Genomic DNA, 24,169 nt, shown 5'->3' with positions numbered 1-24,169 from the left:
AAATAACGCATACACCGAGGTCCTACGGACGTTAGCTCTAGGAGTTCAATAGAAGTTAGAAGCAGTGGGAATCAGAATCAGCATCTGCAAATCTTTTACCTCGTGACAGCTGACATAGTCTTCAGCCCCCTCTCCAGCAACCCTAAAATGCTTAAGACGAAGGAAGAAGGAAAGGAAGAAAGGATAACTACAGTTTATGATGTCACCTATGATAATGAAAGGTTTGTGCTTTCTAGACATTTCCTGTAATCGAAAGAGCAGAGGGGTGTGATACCTCATCACAACCAGAGGGAGGCACTGTGGAACCATCAAACAAAAGACCCCAGTGCTGACAAGGTAACATGCTGTCCATTACCACCAGGTATGTGGACACAAGGTAGGTGGCAAACTCATCTGATCCATCCTCAGTCGCCCCAAATAAGAGTACATTTTTTTACTTTCCCATTGTAATTATCAAGGAAGTCAAGAAGTGGAAAGAAAATCCTGAGCGAAATAAACGGATGAAAAAGAAGAAGTAATTTCAATGGAGGTAACATAAAAACACTGACACTAGATTTAAAAGAAAAAAGAAAAAGGAAAAACAAAGATCAGTAGATAGAGTACAATATAAAAGAATAGAATAATCCCCTTAAAATGAGAGAAATATCATGCATAATGCATAAGTTTGAGAATTAAATCTAACATGTTAAATGTTAGAATTAATTTTGAAACAAATACTGGAGCTAGTGGAACTTGCAAAAAATCCTCCTTTACAATAACGGAAGAAAGTGTGTCACTAAATATACTAGTGACCTTTATACTGCAAAAAACAAAGAAACAAAAAAGCCCCAAAGAAACTAAAATACAAAAAAGATAAATATGCTTCACGAGTTCAAAAAGTAAAAATTAGACATAAGAAAAGAAGCATTCATTTATCATTTAAATTAATTGTTTAGAAACATTAGATAAAAAATGTAAGAAAAGATTTTGGTATTAGCAGCAAACGTTAGCATGAATGTTGAACTCGGTTGGATGATCAAGTGTGAACATCTCTATCCCTGTTTTACAGTGAGCTAAAGTGAAACCAGGGAACATAAATGTTGTTCTGGTAGTGAGAAAACCAGTTCATCATCAATCAGCATGACTTTCTTATTCTTTCAAACTCCAGAAGAAGGGATGATTTAAGCATTTTTCTACTTTGGGTCTGTCCTTTGGCTCTTTGTTGATCATCCACTCAATGAGAGCTTTTCCAGCACATCTCGAACATGATTCAAACTGTACTTCCCATTATAATTATCGGACTCACATTTAAAAGATATGTCACCAAATGGATGGTGGCCTCCAGAGAGGATATAATAAATCAGCAGGCCTGCCACCTTAATAACAACACATATTATCAGTTTGGTGTTTTTTTTCCTTTGTTTTTTTTACCAAGGCATTTTTCAGTTAATCAAGTTTGTGTTCAGACTTTACCTGTATGTCAATGCTTGACTTGTATGATATGACAGATTCTTCTGCTAAAGTCTCTCGGGCCATCCAGCATCTGGTTCCTGCACTGCATGTACGTAAAGTTGTTTGGCCTTTGAGTAAGCGTCTGCTTATGCCAAAATCAGCTAATCTTGCCCTCCTAGTAACATCTGCAGGAGGCATAACATACAAAAACCCATGAAACTAAATCATATCTTTTACTTATATATAAATATGTTTTTTTTTTTCTGAATTTCAAACATATCTTACCAATCAAAACAGGGTTTGACATCTCGGTGAAGAATTTTAGGGTTTCCACAGTGAAGCACCTTTAGACTTCCTTTAGACTTCCAAGAATTTGTAGTTTCAGTAATTGTGGAACTATAGCTACTGCATGCTCATTTGTTATGTCTTCCATTGTGCAGAAAACTGCATTCGAACCTTCAACTGCCCTCCCTACATGTGTCTTAGGGATGTTTGGAAAGCGACTCGCTGCTCCTGCAATGTAAGTATTCACATTTCCAGTTTCCTTTAGCCATTTAATGCAAGCCTGGCAGTATTTATCTTTCCATCTCCCAGTAACAGTAAAAAGGATTTCAATCATGGTCAGATGGAGCCGAGGATCCTCTGACAACATGTGACTGTTGAACATTTTAAACACTTCGTCAGGTGTTTTTTCAAAAACAGCAATTTCCATATCCAAAAAATGTCTAATTTGGGAACACACTTCATCTCCATTTGATGCAAGGTGATCAATCATCTGAGATATTTTTTTACTGTCAATAAGCCATTGAGGATTATTCATGGGCGGCAGTGTCACCAAAGCACCAGCAGAGATGAGCCTTTTCATGATATCCTCCCTGTCTTTAATGGCTTCAGTTTACAGTGGTGTGAGTATGTGTGTAAGACTCCATCGGTCTGGATTAGCTTTTGCCTCAAGCAACAGATCCACAAAATAAAGTGATGCTTTGGACAGTGAGACATAATGCAAAGGTGTCCAGCGGAGTTGATAAGGTATATTTGGGTCTGCACCCTGACGCAAAAGGTAAGAACTTATATCTCTGTTGTTATTAATAACAGCATCAATCAATGGGGTTATGTAATCCCTACACTCTCTACAGGGGTAAACTCCATTAATATTGTTGTTCTTCAGTAATTTCTTGAGGTTTTTGAGGTCATTCTTAGTGATGCACTGGACTATAGGATGTGTTGCTGTTGGTGGGGGGACTGCTGCCAGTTGTAGCTGAGCGAAAATATTCATGTTTTTGCTTCAGATTGGTAGACAAAATTTGCTTCCATTTTAACTGTCAGAACCCCACCCGCACCAAAATGAGAAGTTTAAAGGATACGGTCATTTCAGTTTATATAGTAGCTTGTAGAGCTACTGAGAAGAGACACATTCATTTCAGGATATCGCACTGAAAGATTTATACATGGAAAAATAACAACTTGGAAATATTGGTTTGCAAATGCGCCTTGAGGAAAAATGGGCCCTGTTACACTTCAAATAAATGAAATTTAGCAAAAGTGTAGACAAAGATATCTGAAGTTCTCATCATCTGCAGTGTCAACATATTGCAGATTTATCAGCTGATTTATCTGTGATACCAATCTGCAGTTCCAACACATCCCAAAGGTTTTCTATTGGATTGAGATCTGGTTACTGTGGAGGCAATTTGGGTAAAGTGAAGCTGACTACAAATGAACCTACACTGTTAAACAATGCTTGGTCTTGTTTATATCCTGCATTTTTACCATACAAGTTCTTCGCAAATAAAGACAGTCCATCTTAATTATCAGCAAATATGTTGAGGCTGTGGCTCTGGAGGTCCTGTGAATCCACATAGTCTGCTTATAACAAGAAATAGTTGTCCCTAGTGGTGATTTACAGATAATGAGCAGTGAGAATGTGAACAAGTTTAATAATGAAACGTCGGAAATACTCCTTTCCGTTTGCAGTTGTTTAAGCTGAGCAATGAGAATGGACAAATTAAAGAACTTCAAGACTGTGTCTGGTGCTAAGGGAAGCACTGTTCCCTTCATTATGTAAAGAAATTACATTAGCTCTTATTATGGCTGACATGAAGTTATGTATAGATCTCTTACTTGGCAAAAAGCGCACAATCCCATCCTGCCATACAGGAAATAAGGGCAAAAATATCTTAAGTGGACAAAACCTCGACAGAACACCCACTGTTACATGGGTGCTTTTGTAAAGCATGCACAAAAACGATTTATTATTTATAATTTTTGAGAGAACTCGTGGAAAATTGTAAGGAATTGTAGCATACTTACAGTGCTGAAAATAGGTGTCTGCTCTTTAAATTAGACCTACATCCATCAAGATCTCAGGCTGCTATGCTTTTTTTCCAGTTTGTCACTCTGTCACACTCTCTTTAGCTCCGCCCATTCACAGGAATACATTCTGTTGCTTATCTTTCATGGTCATCTGAAGTTTGCTGGAGCAAACACAGCTTCTCATATTCTACTTTTCACTCCTGTTCCCTCTCTGTCTTTCTCTCTCTCTCTCTCTCTCTCTCTCTCTCTCTCACACACACACACACACACACACAACCCCGTTCAGCTATCTTAGTGAGGACCCTCATTGACATAATGGTTTCCCTAGCCCCTTACCCTAACCCTAACCATTAAAAATGAATGCCTAACCCTAACCCTTACCCTAAACCTAACCATAACCTAATTGTAACCCTGACACTAAAACCACGTTTTGAGCCTCAAAAATGGCTTTAAATGCCTTCAAAAATGTGAGGACCGGGTTGTGTGTCTTCACAAGTGACTGCTGGTTCTCACAAGTATAGTAGAATGCAGATTTCGGTCCTCACAAAGATAGCTAGACAAGAACACACACACACACACACACACACACACACGATAACATCATAGATGAATAAACAATAATATTGATAGCAATTTTCATCCTTCCCACCTTTGATGCTCACCAATTTGTGTACATGGCTAACAGGTCTGTAACACACTCACAAAAAGATTGTAGGTCTGACCGTGGGCAAAAACATGACAGTCGACAGTAAAATTTTAAAAGGTAATGTATTAACACAATGATCAAAAAATAAAAGATAAAGCAGTCCAGTGTCCCATTTGCATACAAAGTAAAAACACACAGTCCAAGGCCAGAGCCAGCTATGCCACAAAGCCAGTTGCACTCCACACGTTGTTCACTTCAACAGGGGTAGCAGTTGTCCTCTGAGACCCACCACCCCGTAAGTAGATAGCCAGTGATCACTGACCTCTGCAACTCAGCTGTCTTCATCCTGTGGCATATTATAGGCCCTGGCCTGCACAGAGAGACAAAATAACACAGCAGTGTTTGTAGTGTGGGCTATAAGTAGACTACTAGCGTATCAGTGCAGTCAGTTACACCTGCCTCCAATTCGTCCAACCTCATTACAGCCATTGGCTCACCGCAAATGTGACACACACAACCACTCCCAACCCAGTGCAACTTCACACAATAGGAGGACATGACATGAAAGAAACTGTTAGGCCGACACCAACTGAACTGTGGTGGTTTGAGGCCTTTGGGGACCGGCCTGAGGTTCAAGAACGAGAGCTCCCCAGCCAAGGCAGATGCTCTTCTACATGGCTAAGCAGGATTTTGCAGCTTTACTTCCCTTTCAGCTGTTCTTTTTCTGAACTACAATTGAGTTATCCTACTGGCTTTTCCTTTAATACACATATGGTTCACTACTAAGTAACGGCTCCCTGAACCATACTTTAAAGAACTCTAGTTTGTTTGCAGAGCGATAGCTCAGCTACAGTGGTTCCCAAACTTTTTTGCTAGGCTCCCCTTTGTTTTACAAGAAAATCTTCATGCCCCCCTCCCCCCCCAGCACAAACATATCCTCCAACCACACACAGACCTATTTATTCTTTTCAAACTCCATTGCAGTTTATTTCACACCTCAAACCTTTTGTAAACAATTAAACAAATAAAGGTAAACTGCAATAAATTACAGCTAGCAATAAAATAAACTACCACCTCTTTTACTCCACATCCACACCTACACAGGTATTTTGGAAAATGCAGCTTTTTCTATACGTTTGGGCGTTTCGTTCATACGTAAACTGTTTTGAATCTCCGAAAACTGAGATTTTTAAAAACTCCTGCCAGCGTGGATGTTTTGGTCCGTTTATTGCCAAGCTGCAACAACACACACAAGGCGCCACCACCAGAGGGTGCTGCATGAACCATTGAATTAGTCACTACCATAACATCCCCCCTTCTGAGTATATTATAAACAATAATGTGATAACTATGAATTCACTTTTATGTCAATACCAAAACCATTGCAGCTTAACTAATTGCTGGATATTTCAAGGCTGTTACGTCTAAATCAAATCTGTAACAAAGCATTCATTGCCTTTATTTATAACTATTATTTTATTTAACTGTGTGAACTTATTCTAACTATGAAGGTGGGGGAGACAACTGTTTGCGGGGATTATTCTGCCCTTGCTCGAGAGTACCCTTAAGGCAGTGGTTCCCAAAGTGTGGGGCCCGCCCCCTAGGGGGGGCGCAGAGCTATTGCAGGGGGGGCGTGGCATGAAAAGGGAAAAAAAACAAAAACAAAAACAACGCTTGGACAATGCTAGCACGGGCGCCCACACAAAGCATAAAGCAGGAGATGAAGCATTGCTGAATATGTTTCCAAACCAACTTCATTCTAAGCCAAAGACTAGAAAATATGGTGAAGCATATCTTCCCTTTGGTTTCACCTGCACAAGTGCCGAGGTAGGTCTCCCTGCAGAATTAGTTTTCCCTGCGTCGGGAGCAGTGCTGGGCTGTTCAAATCACGGACAAACAGTATCCCACAGTTGTTTATGTTTTTGAACCCATTTTGTAGAGGGTTTTTTTGAAAAATGTATTGATAGCAATGTTGAACATTATTACACAGGAAAAAAAACAACTACATGTAAAATAATTACACCGTGACGCCTCTGCCTTTCTAAATGCAGGGACAGTAATGGCCTGTATATGTAAGCGTGTAAAACCTGCAGAGTCAGATTAACAGTATTTTGTCTCTATCTGCCATTCTGCAATTCATCTCATGTTAACAATAACGTGGCGCACAGTGTGACGTGAAAAAGGCACATACCTTTGACATTGCATGACAAAAAAAGAGTTTTAAAAAATCTCCGTTCTCGGTGATTCGATACGCTGTTTACATGTGCCCGAAACAGCTGCGTGTTCAAAAATACCCGTGTAGGTGCGGACGGAGCGTAAAAGAGTTGGTTTTTTATTTTACTACCTGTAATTTATTGCAGATTATTTGTATTTGCTTAATTGTTTAATAAATGTTTGAGGTGTGAAATAAACCACAATGGAGCAAAATATGGGTGTGTGTGGTTGAAGGATGTGTTTGTGCGTGTGCGTGTGCACGCGCGGGGGTCGGGGGGCACGAACATTTTTCTTGTTAAACAAGGGGGGCCCAGCAAAAAAAGTTTGGGAACCACTGCCTTAAGGTAACTTGGTGGGTTTCTGTCTTTTCTCAGTAGTTTGGTTACGTGGTGGTAGAGGAGACTGCTGAGCCTGGTTTGGAGCAGGGTTGATGTTCTCTGGCAGGACAGGGTTTTGGTGTTCAGTCGGTTCAGTCTTGGTCCCTTGAAGTGTGATGAGATGGCTCCTGTTTCGACATAGCACCCCCTTGGGGGTCTCAACAAGGTAAGACCTTGGTGTATCTGCTCAGCCTGATATAGTCCCATTTTCTTTCATGTCTGTGATCCAAACTTGATCTCCCAGGTGTAGTCCAGCAAGGTCTTGTGCTCTGTGTCTGTTGTTGAACCATTTCCACTGTTTCTCTCTCGCCTTCTTTTCTCTCTCTCTCTCTCAGTGTATTGATGTTTATCCAGCTTGGGTTGAGGCAGGATGGAAGTATGGGGACTGTGGTACGAAGTTTCCTCCCCATCAGAGGCTCTGCAGGCCTATGTCCATTGGCAAGTGGTGTGGTGCGATATGCCATGAGAGTGAGATATGGGTCTCCTTTCTGTAGAAGGCTCTTTACTGTTGTAATGTTGTGTTTGTCCGGCCAGCCATTTTTGCATTTTTGTTGTAGTCTCTCTTCTGTTGCAGGAAGGCCTGAAATCTGGTGTGCATACAAGTTTATGTCATCTCTTAATGTCTCATCACAAACCGTCCTTTCTGGCGCTCTGGACAGCACGTCTGCAGTTGCTATGTGTTTGCCTGGGATATGTGAGATAGTGAAAGAGTACCTCATTAATCTCATTCTCAGTCTTTGCACTTGTGGCGGCAGTTCATCTAAGTTCGTGGAGCCTAACAGGCTTGTGATCTGTCTCAACATGAAACTCAGTGTTTGGTGGTTTACTCAGTTCTGACTCAATGCTGTCAAACGCTGTTTGTAGAGCCTCACTCCAACACCATGTTTTTGGTACTGAGTAGTTCTCTCAGGGGCTGTGTTTTCCCTGCTAGGTGGGGAAGGTACTTGCCTAGATGATTAACCATTCCCAGGAATCGTCTCACTCCACTTACATCGGTTGGTGCCTCCATGTTGCTGACCGCTTTCACTTTTTCTGGGTCTGCTTTGACTTCTGTGCTGTCAATGATCTGTCCGAGGAACTTGATTGAGGTTTTTGCAAACTCACATTTCTCACTTTTCAATGTCACACCTGCTTTTGTGAGCCGCTCCAGGACTGCGACTAGTCTCTTGTCTTGCTGGGCCTGTGTGTCAGCGTAAACCAAAATGTCATCCATTTGACAGACAACTCCATCCAACCCCTCCAAAAGCTGAGACATTCGTTTTTGAAAATGCTCAGGAGCTGAGGATATGCCAAAACAGAGTCTATTGAAACAATACCTTCCAAATGCCCTGATGAAGGTTGTGAAAAGAGCTGACTGCTTGGACAAAGGTATTTGCCAAAATCCTGAGTTAGCATCAAGTTTTGAGAACAACTTTGCGCCCTCTAGCTGTCCTAGGGTGTGCTCTACTGATGGCAACATGTCTCTTTCTCTTGTTCAGTTTGGTCAAGTCAACTCACACACACACTTCTTCTCTGTTTTGGTTTACGTACTGGAACCATTCCTGCGTACAAGTCCGTAGGCTGCTCTACTCTGGAGATTACCCCTAACTCTTCAATACGAGCTAGCTCCTTTTTGACTTTGGGTAACAGGGGAAGCAGAACCCGTCTTGGGGTTGACAGCGTTTGCTTTAAGCTCAATTTTGTATTCTCCCTCCATTCGGCCTAAACTGCTGAATAGCTTTGGAAACTGCTGCTTTACTGCCTCTACTGAAGTGAGCGACACTGCTTCTACTCTGGCCACTAACCCAAGTGCTACACTTGCTGGGCGGCTAAGTAACCCAAGTGTCAGGTCTGTTACTACATACACAGGTTGTACTGTAGTTTTGCTCGGAGTGCTCAGGTTAGCTGTAAATTTCCCTCTAACTGCTAGTGAAGACATTCCTGCACCATACAGTTTCAGATCTGTGGGTTGCAGCTGTGGTTTTTGTGCTATGGTGTTGTACTCGTTTTCAGGCAAGACCGTGACATCCGCTCCTGTGTCAATTTTAAGCTAACAGTCTATATTGTTAACTTTTAGTTTAGTCCCCCACTCATCCTCAGTTCTACCTGATGCTACTGTTCCCAAAAATGCTACTTTTCTCTCTTCACTGTCACCACCTGCTGCTACACTTGTAGTCAATACTGCCTAAACCAAGACCCAGACAATACCAAGACCAGAGGGTATCGAGACCAAGATAAGACCAAGACCAAGACAAAGTAGAGACGAGACCAAGACCGAGACCGAGACAAAAAAGTCTTTAAACTGCAGCCAGATGCTGCTTCGTTTACGGCTGTCAGGCATATTTATGTGTTTTTGCGATGCACTCGCACAGCCCTCCTCACCGCTGTCTACTGTCTCCCTCACTTACTGAGAGGACAGACGCATGCTCCACTTGACTGTCCCGTCTCTCACCCTCTCTGTTTTTCACATAATAATATTATCCTATATCTTCGCATGTGACTGGCCACAATATGGAGGGATTGGAGCATAGCTGAGCCACTGTGTGAGAGCTGAGCATCGAAAGGAAATTAAGTGAGGAGCCGGCTCTCGCTCAATGGGAGTTGACTCTTCTGATTCACTACAAAGCACTCTCTAAGCACGGCTCTTAGAGCTGATGCTTTTGCGCATGACACATTATCCAACGTTACGTTGTGTCATGGATACTGTTTACTCCAAATCTCCCGACCACTATGTCGATCTGAGACAGCAAGGCCAAGACAAGACCAAGGGATCCGAGACCAAGACAAGACCAAGACCAAAGTCCGTCGAGACCAAGACAAGACCAAGACCACGTAAAAGTGGTCTCGAGACCGGTCTCGAGACATCCAACTCTACCTGCTACCCATATTTCTCCCACTGCCCCAGACCTGGGGCACACTCTTGCATAGTGATTTTTACACTGATTGCAGAATACCTCTTTGGCTGGGAACCTTGCCATTTATTTGCACCTTTATTTTTCATTTTCAGCCTTATTAAAAGGCCAAACTTCAGTCAGGAGAACAGCTGATATAATCCATCCACAATACGAGGTTAGTCATTAATATACTGCTGCATGGGCTGGGCTGTAGTTACATCGTAAGGTTTCAAAAACTGAGCTTTAAAATGAACAGTGGTAATAAAAACTGAGAGAGGCCGACAGTAATCACTGACTTTTTTAGGGGCTTGTTCAGATTAAATAGAACAAAATACAAAGCATTAAAACATGTTAAAAATACAACAGCCTTAATAAATGCAGCGTAGCTTGGACCTGAAAGCAGGGTTCATACGTCATCACTTAACACCTGAGAGCAGCTCCTATCATGCAGCACAGTGTGCTGTAGTAGTTTTCTGAAGTTAAATGCTTGTCTTGTCTTTCAGTTACAGTAAAAAGGGTGGGGGGGGGGGGGGTTTCCTGTGTGCTCCCTGTTTTTTTTCGTCTATAGCCTCTCGTTTCCAGGTTTCCCAGGGTTTAGTTACTAGTTTCCAGTTTCTAGTTTATGTTTGTCTTTTGCAAATTTATTTTTATTGAGTTTCTGCAACAGCAATAAAGCAGCCTCTTTGAGTTCATGTCCTGCGTTTGGATCTTCATCCTGCCTGCTGCACACTCGAACCTTGACACATGCCTACATTCATATATATACACATAGATTACTCAGTAATACTGTTAACATGTAAAATGCGAGCCCACATGTGGGTCTACCCTACCCATTAGGGCTGGGCTATATCATACCATTCACGGTAATACCAGTGTAATTTTGGGCAACGATAGGAAAATGAAATATCGCGATAGAATGTGGGTAAAACGCGCATGCGCAGTGCCTATGTTTACATACGCACATGGCGGCGACGCAGAATGAGAAGAGCGAAAGTGGATCGTTAAATGAAACGGATGAACCAGAATTGGTTTGTAAAAATGCTGCAACTTCAGTGGTGTGGAACTGGTTTAGCTTTCGTACAGATACACAACAAAGCACTATTTTTGGTAGCGCATGTTAGCGGGCCGTCGTTATTACCGTGTTGTTTGGAAAATACGGCACACTTAAAATCAATCCTTTGATTTTTCTGAAAATCAGCAATGTCCCTTATAATCCCGTGTGCCTTATGTATGAATTCTGGTTGTGTTTACTGACCTCGAAACGATTTTATGTGGTACACGGCGCTCGAAAATCTGTCAAATGTGGGTTCGTAGCTTAGTACGACTTTGCTAAGCTACGAACCCGCACCGCTTGATGGATTGTCGGAGCATTACGGCTATCGTAGGCAGGAGCCTCGCGGAGTGATACGTACTGTGCTTCAACATAATATTACCGTATTGTGTGTGTATAACCTCTTTTTAAGTTTTGTGGATATTATACATGGTTATGCTGAGGATATGTCGGCCAATTTCTACTGGAAATGCCTTTTGGTTAAACTGTTCGCAAGGAATTTGCAGTGTTACATTTTTATATAACTTTAATGCACATAAAAAACAGCTGCTTGTTTAAGTGAAAATACATTGATGGGTTTCCTTTTGCACTAATAAAGTTGTGGAGTTGTAAAGTATTTTGTCTAGTGTCAATTATATCGTCAGTTATATCATTATCGCAAATGATTAACGCAAAAAAAAATGCAGTATTTACTTTATCTCTATAGACTCTGTCCAGTTTGTAAACAGTGATGACGTAGGCAATATAAAGGTCTGTAGTGGTCATTTCCAGGGGAGGACATGTGATGTGCATAATTTGTAAGAAATTGAGTGTTATTAATATCGTTTCCAGAAGCTGTTGCTACTCCAAGTACCCTAGGCAGTTCAAACTCGAGATATCAGCTGTCATGCTATCTCATAATGCCTGGTGCTTGTTGAGAGCCAAGCTGTTATGGAAATCTTGTTGTGAACTCTCAAGTCAGGCGTTTTCACTGTAAAATATTGGAGGATATGCCTGAAAAAACAAACAAGGGCCACTGCACATTCAGTGTTAATAACACAGTATACACTGTTTTTTCTCCAATTCTGTCTTTTGATTCTAATGTAAATGTAATGCATTCACACTATATAGCCACCATTACAGTTTAAGCACATCTTTCACCTTTTTTTTTTTTATAAAAGAAATTTATTTAGCCACTAAACATTAAATTTGCAGGTTTTTACAATATGAAAATGAGAAGAAAATCTTTAATCAAACATATAAACTCTAATATATTTGGTAAATTTGTAATGACATTCACTTTAATTCAAAATACATGTTTAGGAAAGTTGGAATAGTACATATTACTAGTATACAGTTGGCATGTTATGTACAGTGGCTTGCAAAAGTATTCGGCCCCCTTGAACTTTTCCACATTTTGTCACATTACAGCCACAAACATGAATCAATTTTATTGGAGTTCCACAAAGTATTGACTCAGGGGGCTGAATAATTACGCACACCCCTCTTTTCAGTTATTTATTTGTAAAAAATGTTTGGAATCATGTATGATTTTCGTTCCACTTCTCACGTGTACACCACTTTGTATTGGTCTTTCACGTGGAATTCCAATAAAATTGATTCATGTTTGTGGCTGTACAGTGACAAAATGTGGAAAAGTTCAAGGGGGCCGAATACTTTTGCAAGCCACTGTATACATTTTCAAAAATCAAAATGCATACTTAAGCTATGTATTTTATTCACACAACAAAATTAAAATAAATCAAAAAAGGAAAAAGTAGGTTTATCATTTTCCTATTTGGTATAACACTGAAAAAAATGTCTGTCTATATGTAATTAAAAAAACTCAAGTGAAAGAATTTATCCTTAAGTACTGCCAGTGTTCCCATTTTTTAGGTTCAAATTTTTTTTACTAACATTTGCAAATACAACCACCATATTAGCACATTTTAGATTAACTACTAAATATAAAACCATACAAATAACATTACTCAAGTCTAGTACTAGTAGGGCCCTAAAATAACATCTCTCCTTCTATCAGGTTTTGGAAAGTGGTCACAATGAACAACAGGTGCAAAACTTTGGCTTATTGTGCAGAACACATTTTGATTTTGCTAGTATGGTTTTCCATGGTGTGCTTATATATACACATGCTTGAACAAAATAAAGCATCCTTCAAAGCTTTCATTAACATCTGTACTTCTACTAACAGTAGTTGCTTATATCCATTTTCTGGTTTCGATCCATTTTTCTGGAATGGCTGTTATACTCTACATTCCAGGGGCGTCACTAGGTTTTAAGGACAGGGGGGCTTAGCCCCCAAGAGATGCACACGATATGAACGAACGTAGCGCATGAGCACAAAATTTAACAAACAGAAAACAAAGACTGAGAAACTGCTTTTCAACTGTTTTGGACAGATCAAACATCTTAGGCCACAAATAGATTTTCAGTGCGTGAATCCACAGTTGCCTCGAGCACAAAATCCTCCATTTTCCTCTGTTTGTGCCTTGTCTTGGCACATAGTTCAGGGATACTGTGGGTGTTGCACAGTTTTCTCATACAGCTCCGTGGCAAATGCATCTGAGTGTTTGCCCTTAAGTGTGTCACACAACTTGTTTGAAGACAAAAGCTTCTGCCAGGTCTAAAGTCTCTTTCTGACTCACCTCTCCAGTAGAGGTCTCTCCCTCTCACTCTCTGTGCTCCTCTGCCCTGACTCCTACAGCTTAATGGGGATGAAGGAGTGATTATTATTATTTCCACTGATGATAACCAGAGATGGGCAGTAACGCGTTACTGTAATCCGATTACTTTTTCAAGTAACGAGTAAAGTAAGGGATTACTATTGCAAAAAAGGTAATTAGATTACTGTTACTTTCCCATAAGCACGCTGCGTTACTGCGTTACTACTACTGTGATTTTTTTGTGAGAGCGTCTCGTGACAATGACGTAAGTGTGCAGATCAGCTGTGTGCAGATCAACAATGGATAATATATCGAGTGCGGGAGAGAGTATGACCATGCAGCGTTCAAAGCGCGGAAGTACTGACCTTACTTTGAGTTTGATTCCGTAAAAAGTGACAAAAACATTAGTGTCCGCTGTTCACTGCGTGGGAAGAAAACGTCTTTTTACAGCAAAAAACCTAAACTTCCGAGCAAGCACCGAGTACCACGTTAATGTGAAATTCACAGAGAAACTGCCGGATCCTTCCACTGACATGACGGCTGCGACACGCCTGCACCAGGGCAAACCTCCGCCTGCCCCACTCCTGCTAAACAGGTGAAAATAGAGCAACAGGACCGCTGAGTCTTTGATTTTATTTATTTTCTGCTGTGTTTTACTAGCATCTATTTGAAAGAGTGAGTGTAAACACACAAAAAACTATTTTATTTTATGTGCTGGAATGTGCAGAAAATAGGTTTAAATGTTAAACAAATTTCTTCCAGTCAGAGAATGTTGCATATGATTTAATTTTTGCTTGATGCATAAAGTTAAAAGATTAAAACTAATAAACCAAATTTAAAAAGAGACTTTTTCCATTTGATTACATTTGATATGATGGATTATGCAGAAAAAGTAGAACTGGGCTGAAAGATCTATTGCTCTATTACCCTATTCAGGTTGTAAATAATGTTTTAAAAAAGTAACTAAGTAACTAATTACTTTTGAAAATAAGTAATCAGTAAAGTAACGGGATTACTTTTTCGTGAAGTAATCAGTAATTAGTTGCTGATTACTTTTTTCAAGTAACTTGACCAACACTGATGAGAACAATACCTGAATGAGCTCAGCTCAATTTTTCAGAGCTAAAACAAGTGACAGAAATTAGCACTATGCTAACAATTTAACTTAGTGTGCTAGCCAGGTTTTTATTTATCAAAATGGGGAGCACCTGGTTCATTAATTACATGGGACTCTCTGCTGTTAGCTGGGGCTAACTAATTGTTACTACCAGCAGTGATGTAGACTTACTTTCTTGAAAAACTTGCGTATATCCATGTTGTCTTGCTGTGTGCAGCATGTATGTTAGTGTGTCCGCAGGTGTAGATGCAGCAGAGTGTAAAGTAGCAGTGAAAACGTGGACTTGATTTTCAGTAATGTGGGCGTGTGAACAAGTGGAATGGATTGGATAACGAAGCACTGATGCTACCTTAACAGTGTAAAGTGAAAGGGACCAACAGTATTATGATCATATTTAAGTAACAGGTTTTCTATTTATTTAAACTCTTATTCCTGCGTCTTTATATTGAATTTGTCTGCAATTTCTGTTAAAAACAAAAAATATATAGAATAAGTAAAAAAAAAAACTTTAAAAAAAACACCAAATTATTTAGGGGGGCTTAAGAATATTTTAGGGAGGCTTCAGCACCCCTAAAATAAGCCTAACAATGCCATTGCTACATTCCTTAATGACATCCTTCGTCCTTATTGAATTCAACTTTGTTTAAAGTCACTATTGAGACTCCTGAACTGGGAAACTCAGAGGGTCATCCGTACTTGTAGACATCATTGCAAAGGCAGCACTAATGTCCTTTGTTTGTTCTTTTTGCAACATTTCCTTCTTTCCTTCTAAATTCCAGCCGTGTACCTTGGTAAACTTGTAAACACACCCAAGGAGATCAGGAAATAACTCCAATACGTCAATTTGAGCAGCGTCCTCTTCACTGTGAACAAAGAAAGTTTTATTAATGAGTATTAACAAAGGACGTAAGCTTCCAAATTTGAAATAATATCAGAAATATTTGTGATTTGTGCATATAGTTACAAGAAATTAATATATATATACACATATAAATATTAGGGGTGCAACGATACACAAAATTCACGGTTCGGTTCAGTTCGATACTTTGGTGTCACGGTTCGATATTTTTTCGATACAAAAAAAATGTTCATGCCTTTTTAATTTGTCATTTATTAAAATTATAAATATATATTTTAACTCAAAATTACAGTTTTTAAATTTAATGTTGCTGAAACAACAAAATAATAAAAATAAATAAATCTATCTGATCGAGGAATCACTCATCTTTGGAAAAGAGAGTTTATTACAGAGAAATGGCTCTTTCCAAAATAAAAGCTATACTATACGCTTCTTCTGGGCTATATTCTCAGCAGCATATTAAACATATCAGGTCCCCATAAGGCAGGGGTGTCCAAAGTCCGGCCATTGGCCCTCAAGTAATTTTATAAATAGAATAGAATATGGCCCGCACTTCAACTTTTGCTTGAGTGTATTGCACTTCTTAGTTTTAACACCAGGGGGAGCTACTGTTGATCAAGGCAGTTGCTCCACCAAAAAGGACAATCACAGAAGAAATTTACCCCCAAGTTACCAAACATGGCAGAAGAACCAAAGAAGCGAAAGGTCGAAAGTGAATGCAGAAAATTTCAGACACGGTGGGAGAGTGAATATTTCTTCAAAGAATTAAAGGGGAAGTGTGTCTGTTTGATCTGCACTGAAACTGTGGCAGTTATGAAAGAGTATAATGTACGACCTCATTATGAAACCAAACATCAGACCTATGCATCCTACACTGGTGCTGAGCGAGAGCAGAAATTAAAGCAAAGGGTAGCTGTCCTGCGGGGTCAGCAACAGTATTTTTTTCGTGCTCAAATTGTCCAGGAAAAGGCTCCAATAGCCAGCTATGAGGTCGCCCAACTCATCGCAAGACATGGCAAGCCTTTTTCAGATGGAGACCTCATAAAACGCTGCCTCGTTAAAGTCACCGAAATAATGTGCCCGGAAAAAGTGCAGGACTTCAACAACGTCAGCATGTCCAGAAATACAGTTGTGCCACGCACTGAAGACTCGTCAGCCAACATTAAACTGCAGCTGTCTGATAAAGCTGTGCTTTTGATTTTTACTCCATCGCATGCGATGAGAGCACCGATGCCACAGACACCGCACAGCTGCTAATTTTTTTTTTGCGGGGTGGGACGAGAGCACGCAGCGCTTTAGGTGAGTAAAATATATTCCACAGTACCCGTGTGTTAATAAGGATGCATGTGCAGGTACACATGCTTCAAATATCAATAATGCGCATCAATTCTGTCACTACCCTGCTTTTGCGCACCACTTTCTTATATGTGTTTTTCTTGTTAACACACAGAGTACACACCGCTGTGCACAGCGCACGCAAAGTCAGCTGATCTCATCTGATGCAGATCTGCTCCTTGATCAAGTGACATTTGTCCGGATTTTTGGCACGAGTGGCGTACGATCAGCACCGCGGCTGGATGGCCCGATTTATATACCCAGCGCAGCTGATACTCACCAGAATAATTTACTAAAATTATATGCACTCCTGTTATTAAGTCCAGTTCAGTCTGTTAATGTTGATATCCGTTTCAAACGAACGTTAATAGGTGTGTTGCTAAGTCTAAGAACTTAAATAACAAGCTTGAAATGTACCCGTCCCATTTTCCCCTTTATTGTTTTTTCTCTGTGCTGTAAATCTTCTGTCCAAGAAGAAATCTGCTGCTGTTCTGAGAATGAGCTACAAAAGCTTTTTCTGAATAAATCAATAAAGATCCATCTATGGAAAGCTGTGATGAAGGCAGTTTTGTCTTTAATTATATTCAACAATATAACACATTTGACCACTTTTAAATGATTTTTCTAACTTTAATACGCTACAGTTAAGGTTATATACCTAATTTCTAGTAAGTTGCCCAGCCCCTCCTATATTTGTATGTATGTGGCCCTCAGTGAAAAAAGTTTAGACACCCCTGCCAGAAGGAGAATCATGTGCTAACGGCTGTCTAAATGACTCGGGTAAAGTTTGTAGCATGCGTGCTTGTTGTTTTTGTCTGCTTCCACTTGTCTTTGCACTAGGATGATGTTGGCGTAAATGTGCAGTCATATTCATTGTGTTCCCACTAGTGCTGTCAGCGTTAATCTCATTAAAATGACATTAACGCCATAACACGGCAAATCTCCCTTAATGAGTTACCGCGGATCGCCCCGTGCGTGGGGCTGGACGGCGTCAACACGTTAACAAGCTAACTGCGCTAACGCACTAGTTCCCACCAATTGAGCATTGCGTGGCACATCCGACATACTGTTTTACTTTTGTCCATGACGTGCTTACCATCAGGGTCATGATTCACATGAAAACCAAGATAGTTCCAAACGCCAGATCTGAATGAGGGTGGGGGAGGTTCAATTTCGGGTAGCGTCGAGGCAGTTGCCATGTTGCAACGAGCTTAGCTTCTGTCTTGCTAGCTTGCGCTGCGCTCAGTGGATCTGCACTCGACAGTGCAGCCTAGGCGGAGTAGTCGAACGCAGATTCACTGAGCGCTCAACACAGACAGCATCATCAGAAGAAAAGTTGATAAAATAAATGAAAATTTTTGTATTGTTCGATACATATGCGTACCGAACTGAAAGCACTGTATCGAACGGTTCAATATCGATACAAGTATTGTTGCACCCCTAATAAATATGTGTGTTCATGAATTAATCAGTTTTCATTTAGTTTAACTTACTAATGCACATGGAGATTGCGTATAAAGCGCAGTAACCCCAGTGTGGTTTCAGGGTACGGCGGTTTTTTCCCTTCCATCTTTAGAACCAGCTCTTGGGGAAACTGCATCAACAAAACATAGTGGTCATGAACTGGACTTTAGGAATACATAAGTTTGACCTCTCATCTGTAACTCACCTTATTTTTCCACAGTTTGAAGGATCCATTAGCACATGCTTCTAGTAAACCAATCAGCTTTTCATCAGCCTTTCGACAGTTTACCACCTCCTTCTTGTTACCGGTGTCTTTCAAAAATTCTAACTGCCTGGAAATAAAGTTGAAATGATGATTTATAAGTATGAAAAAAAAACCTAGGAGGAAAATCTTGAATGATAACAGGAGCAGCACAAAAGAGTATTGCTTAAGAAGACAAGAACAGAAGTGTAGGAAGAGAATTTAGTATTTGCCTCCAGTGTTGACATGCCTGTCTGAGTACAAGACAGTTTGACCTCATTTTCCCAACATATGGATTAAGCCAAGTAACAAACTGAAGAGTTTCCCCCCACAGTTTAGGCTCTCATTAGCAAATCTATTCCTACTTTATTAAAGTGAAACTAGAAATCACAGATTCTGTTACAGCATGACTTCCTTACTTTTCAGAAGTCCAGAAGAAGGGATGGTTTAAGCATTCTTCTACTTTGGGTCTGTCCTTTGGCTCTTTGTTGATCATCGATTCGATGAGATCCTTTGCCACCACATCTTGAACATGATCCAAACTGTACTTCCCATCATAAATGTTAGACTCACATTTAAAGGATTTGCCAAATGGATGGTGGCCTCCAGAGAGGATATAATAGATCAGCATGCCTGCCACCTTAACAGTAACACATCAGTTTAGGTATTTTTACCAAGGCATCTTTCAGTTAATCAAATTTTTTATGGACCTGTATTACCTGGATGTCAGTGCTTGACTTGTATGATATGACAGATTCTTCTGCTTCTTCTGCTAAAGTCTCTCGGGCCATCCAGCATCTGGTTCCTGCACTGCGTGTACGTAGAGTTGTTTGGCCTTTGAGTAAGCGTCTGCTTATGCCAAAATCAGCTAATCTCGCCCTTCCAGTCACATCTGGAGGAGGAACAACATACAAAACTCATGAAACTAAATCATTAATTTATATTTACCAGACAGGTTTTGTTTAGTTTTTCCCTGAATTTCAAACATGTCTTACCAATCAAAACGTTCTGGGGTTTGAGATCTCGGTGGAGAATTTTAGGATTTCCACAGTGAAGCACCTTTAGACTTTCAAGAATTTGTTTGATAAGCTCCTTTAACATCTGTGGGTCATGGTCATTCTTGATATATTCTTCCAAGGTGTATTCACAAAGTTGCAGACAAAGATATCCAAAGTTCTCGTCCTCTGCAGCATCAACATATCGTACGATAGAAGGATGATCGAGTTCAGGAAGTCGTAGGATTCCTTCTTCATTCTTCAGCACATCGTAGTTGCTTTTAGACATTCTCTTAATGGCAACTTCTGTGCCGTCCTCTCTCAGCCCCAAGAAGACTTCAGTACCATCGCTTCCCTTCGCTATTCTGAATTCTGCATCATTCACATAAATAATGCTTCTGATTCTGGATATTTTACTGTCATCTGTGCCAGCAAGCATCTCCAGTTTTCTCCTCCACCTGTTGCTGATTGAAAGCCAGTTTTGTTTTTCTGATTTTTCATTGGTGCTGTAGTCAAAAGGCTTTAGATTTGAAGTTGATTCTAAAACAGAAACTTTTGTTGTTGGATCAGTTGCTGCAGTGGAAACTTCATCATTTGGGTCTTCTTGCTTTTCTGTCTTTTCCTTCTTTTTCTTCTTCTTTTTCTTCTTCTTGACTAAAGTTGAGGCTGTGTTTCCCTCACATTTGGAGTTTGGTTTACTCAGATATTCTTTCAGACTTCTCAGCACCTCTTTCAGTTTTTCATTCATTTCCATTTCTACAGATGTCAGTATGTCCTCGGGCACTGAAGTTATGCCCACTGATGTAAAAATATTAGCTGTCTGTTTAACTGACAGCAGGTTTGCAAATATACCGTACGTGCAGATCCTGATCATAGTGCACTGTGGCTCATTTACAAAAGGGGCAACTGTTCTGCATAAGTTCTCTAAAAAGTCTAAGTCCCAGTCCTTTGTGCCTTTTGTTTTCTGTGTTATCACATACAGTGTTTGTAGCACTGATTCACAGATGTCCGGTCTCTCTTTTAAGCAAAGCAGTTTCAGTAGTCGTGGAATTATAGCTACTGCATGCTCATTTGATATTTGATCCATTGTGCAGAAAACTGCACTCAAACTTTCAACTGCCCTCCCTACATGTGTCTGAGGGATGTTTGGAAAGCGACTGGCTGCACCTTCAATGTAAGTATTCACATTTCCAGTTTCCTTTAGCCATTTAATGCAAGCCGGGCAGTATTTATCTTTCCCTTTCCCAGTAACAGTAAAAAGGATTTCAGTCATGGTCAGATGAGTCTGAGGATGCTCTAACAACATGTGACTGTTGAACATTTTAAACACTTCGTCAGGTGTTTTTTCAACAACAGCAATTTCCACATCCAAAAAATGTCTAATTTGGGAAAACACTTCATCTCCATTTGATGCAAATTGATTAATCATCTGAGATATTTTTTTACTGTGAATAAGCCACTGAGGCTCATTCATGGGCACATCAATGGGCGGCAGTGTCACCAAAGCACCCGCAGAGAGGAGCCTTTTCATGATCTCCTCCCTGTCTTCAATGGCTGCAACTTGCAGTGGTGTGTATATCTCTTGTTGCAGTGGACCACTCCATCCATCTGGATTAGCTTTTGCCTCAAGCAACAGATCCACAAAATAAAGAGGTGCTTTGGACAGTGAGACATAATGCAAAGGTGTCCGCTGGAATTGAGAAGGTATATTTGGGTCTGCACCCTGACTCAAAAGGTAAGAACAGATATCTGTGTTGTGATTTACAACAGCAGAGATCAATGGGGTTATATAATCACCCCATTTGCTACAAAAGTAATCTCCATTAACATTATTGTCCTTCAGTAATTTCTTGAGCTTTCTGAGGTCATTGTTATTTATGCACTGGATTATAGGATGTGTCTCTATTAGTGAGGATACTGCCAGATGTAGCTGAGAGATGATATTCATGTTTTTGCTTCACATTACCTGCAAACAAGAAAGTAATTAACCAAGTAATATAAAACCAGCTTTACCTAAAATACCTAAAACCTAAAATCCTTAAAAGTGGATTTTAAAGGATGTTTATTTTGATTTTTTAATAGTTGTTTATAAATGTCTACAGAAGCCTAAGATCCTATTTAGACTACAAATGGAGGATTTGTGCATGCAAAAACTAATAATTTGAAAGCATTTAACTGTGTTTTAAAGCATTTTGCATGTATAACAGGACCTTTTCTTCTCTCCATTCGTTTGTGACTATGGATTTTTGTATTATGACATACAGTACCTGGAGAGAAGGGCTTTGCACAACATCTTGTTACAGTGCAAAACAGTTGCATTTAAAACAAACTGCATCTAAATTATTAAATGGCACACTCTTTACACGTGCCTGAAGTATGTATGGGTGGTGCAGTCAATAAGTTCTCTTTCAGTTATCCATAGGCTACATGACAAATTTTAAGAAAACTGTTGCAGGATTGTAAGAAACTTTACTTTTGGTGTCAGTGCCGGGTGTCTGCTGTTTAAGTAATGATCTGTCAATACAGAATGAGACTAGAGAAATTTACTGTTGGGATTCAGAGACGTTATTGTTCCTTCACATTTCCTGTTGAATGTTTTTTTTTTTTTTCAAATGTAAAGACAAATATGTGTATGGTTATACACTAGGCATATGCACACTTGCCACAACATCCGGCTCAATATGACTGAATAGGAATCTTAACTTTAAATCTCAGGAGGATGCGCAACAGGAAATACAGGCTGGCTGAGAACACTGAAGGCGGTAAAACTTCGGAGCAACACGTACACTTTGAAGAATTCAAACTTATCCGAGACTTAAGTAAACTTGAAATCCTTTGACGTTGAGTTAAAACAGTAGGTCTACAATGTGTGCTGTTTTTACGCGAACATAAGAAAACTGTAAGAGAAATAACTTACCGTGAGGAATTCAAACGCGGCATCTGAGCGATATCTTCCTGCTTCTCAAAGCGGTTCTTCCTCTTTTACGGGTCTTCCGGTTTCAGCAGTGCAATGAAGTCTGTAGTTACTGTGAAGTTTTTGGAGAGATTGCTACTCTTGAATGTTTTTGGGGTGGGGGAGCTATCAGGTCTCTCGGTTTAATAAAAACATACAAAAAATAACTTTGGATAAAAAAACAGATATATTATCAAAGAAAATGACGGTAACAGCTTTAAGATTTAGATAGATGTGGTTTAGATGTGGTTTATGAAAAAACCCAACAATCACTAGGTATGGCTGTAAAAGAAAATAAAAATCAGTCTCAGTGTTTCATGTTGAACGATGTCCTTATTTCTAAAATGCATCAGGACTGCAGAAGGAGCTGTAATCGAGGATGCACAGCTGTGTCCTTGTATTAGGTTGGCTGTAGCTTGGATTGTTATTGTTACCATGCAGAGCTCTTTGTTCGTTTTCTTCTTTTTCTCCTGCTGTTAGATTCTGAGGAGATCAGCATGACATGGTGTCTGACCTTACACAGTCCTGTTAGGGACTACTGTTAGTGTGTCAGCAGTAGTTGCAATTCTCTCACGGTGAGGGAGAAACTGCAACCTTCTTGCCTGAGTCTCTGAGTTTGGCAGTTGAATCAGACTCCTCTTAATCTGAATTTGGGATTAGGTTAGGAAGACTAATTGGGGCAGTCAGCTTCTACTCACTAATTCAACCAAAAACAGAGAAAAGTAGAATATCTTAAAAAATAAATCAAGACAAAATAAAATCAGGATTTACAATATTACCAAAACATCCTCGTGATACTGTTTAAATGACACGAATAGACTTGAAATTTCAAAATGAAATGTAGTAGGCAAAGAGTCTGTGTTTTTTTTTCTTTTATAAATTATAAACATAATACATAATATTATTATGTTACAATATATAATAATCACAACTCTGAAATAGCCAAAAATGTGTGATACCTTAAGGAACTGGGGAAAATTCGAAGTACTTTACAAAACATTCATTAAACTAAACAGATCACCAGAGGAAGCTAAAGTACTGACCATTAAAAACATGGTGGCTCTCGAAAAATATCAATGAGCAAAATGATCTGGACTATAAACAACGTAACAAACTACCACACACTCATGATGCACACTCAAAGGATAAACTCAGCTACATCTGGAATAAACAGTTGCATCAGTCAGACAGTTGCAGAATATGATCAACTAGAACGGAAAACATTTAACGATATGGATCAGCATACACAGGACTTGGAATATGAAATAGATCCAGACAACAACTTCTTCTCATCTTCCAATGACGATGCTGCTATTATACAAATGAAGAGTACAATCATAGGATTAAAACTGAGAATAAATGAGCAATTATCCACTTTAACTGTAGAAGTCTATATGCTCATTTTAATCATATCAAAGAATATCTTAACCAGTTTTCACATCCATTCAGTGTCATTGCCTTATCGGAAACTTGGATTCATATGGACAAAGGAACAGACTTTGAACTGGAGGGTTATGATTTCACATTTATAACTTGGCGAAACAAAGGTGCAGGAGGAGTGGCCTTGTAGGTGGACAAATTCTTGAAATTTAATGTGGTGGATAAGATGATGACAGTGATTAATAATATACTGGAAT

At 39.7% G+C, this 24,169-nt stretch overlaps 1 protein-coding gene across 3 annotated transcripts; it reads right to left on the bottom strand.

The window, feature by feature from the left end:
• Nucleotides 1-4,017: 4,017 nt before the first annotated feature.
• On the bottom strand, nucleotides 4,018-22,566 carry LOC116321860 (sensor for unfolded proteins in the ER ire1-like). 3 transcript variants are annotated; one of them, XR_005612523.1, is made up of 9 exons: nucleotides 22,497-22,566; nucleotides 19,580-21,545; nucleotides 19,304-19,476; nucleotides 19,004-19,224; nucleotides 18,549-18,675; nucleotides 18,373-18,473; nucleotides 15,473-15,548; nucleotides 4,133-4,760; nucleotides 4,018-4,087 (listed from the first exon to the last, which is right to left on the bottom strand). XR_005612523.1 is itself a non-coding variant. In XM_039610101.1 (8 exons), exons 2-8 carry the CDS (start codon nucleotides 21,525-21,527, stop codon nucleotides 4,722-4,724), a joined length of 2,685 nt encoding a protein of 894 aa, XP_039466035.1. In that variant the 5' UTR covers nucleotides 21,528-21,545; nucleotides 22,497-22,566; the 3' UTR covers nucleotides 4,101-4,721. The 3 variants fall into 3 exon arrangements, 2 of the variants coding, with proteins under 2 accessions (XP_039466035.1, XP_031597661.2); XM_039610101.1 differs by lacking the exon at nucleotides 4,018-4,087 and having other exon boundaries at nucleotides 4,101-4,760; XM_031741801.2 differs by lacking the exons at nucleotides 4,018-4,087; nucleotides 4,133-4,760 and having other exon boundaries at nucleotides 14,535-15,548.
• Between the last annotated feature and the right edge of the window lie 1,603 nt (nucleotides 22,567-24,169).

Source organism: Oreochromis aureus, linkage group 3, assembly GCF_013358895.1.
Source record: "Oreochromis aureus strain Israel breed Guangdong linkage group 3, ZZ_aureus, whole genome shotgun sequence".
In the NCBI taxonomy this organism is placed as follows: Eukaryota; Metazoa; Chordata; class Actinopteri; order Cichliformes; family Cichlidae; genus Oreochromis; species Oreochromis aureus.
The sequence above is the reverse complement of the archived record's forward strand: the minus strand, read 5'-3'. Positions and strand labels throughout refer to the sequence as shown.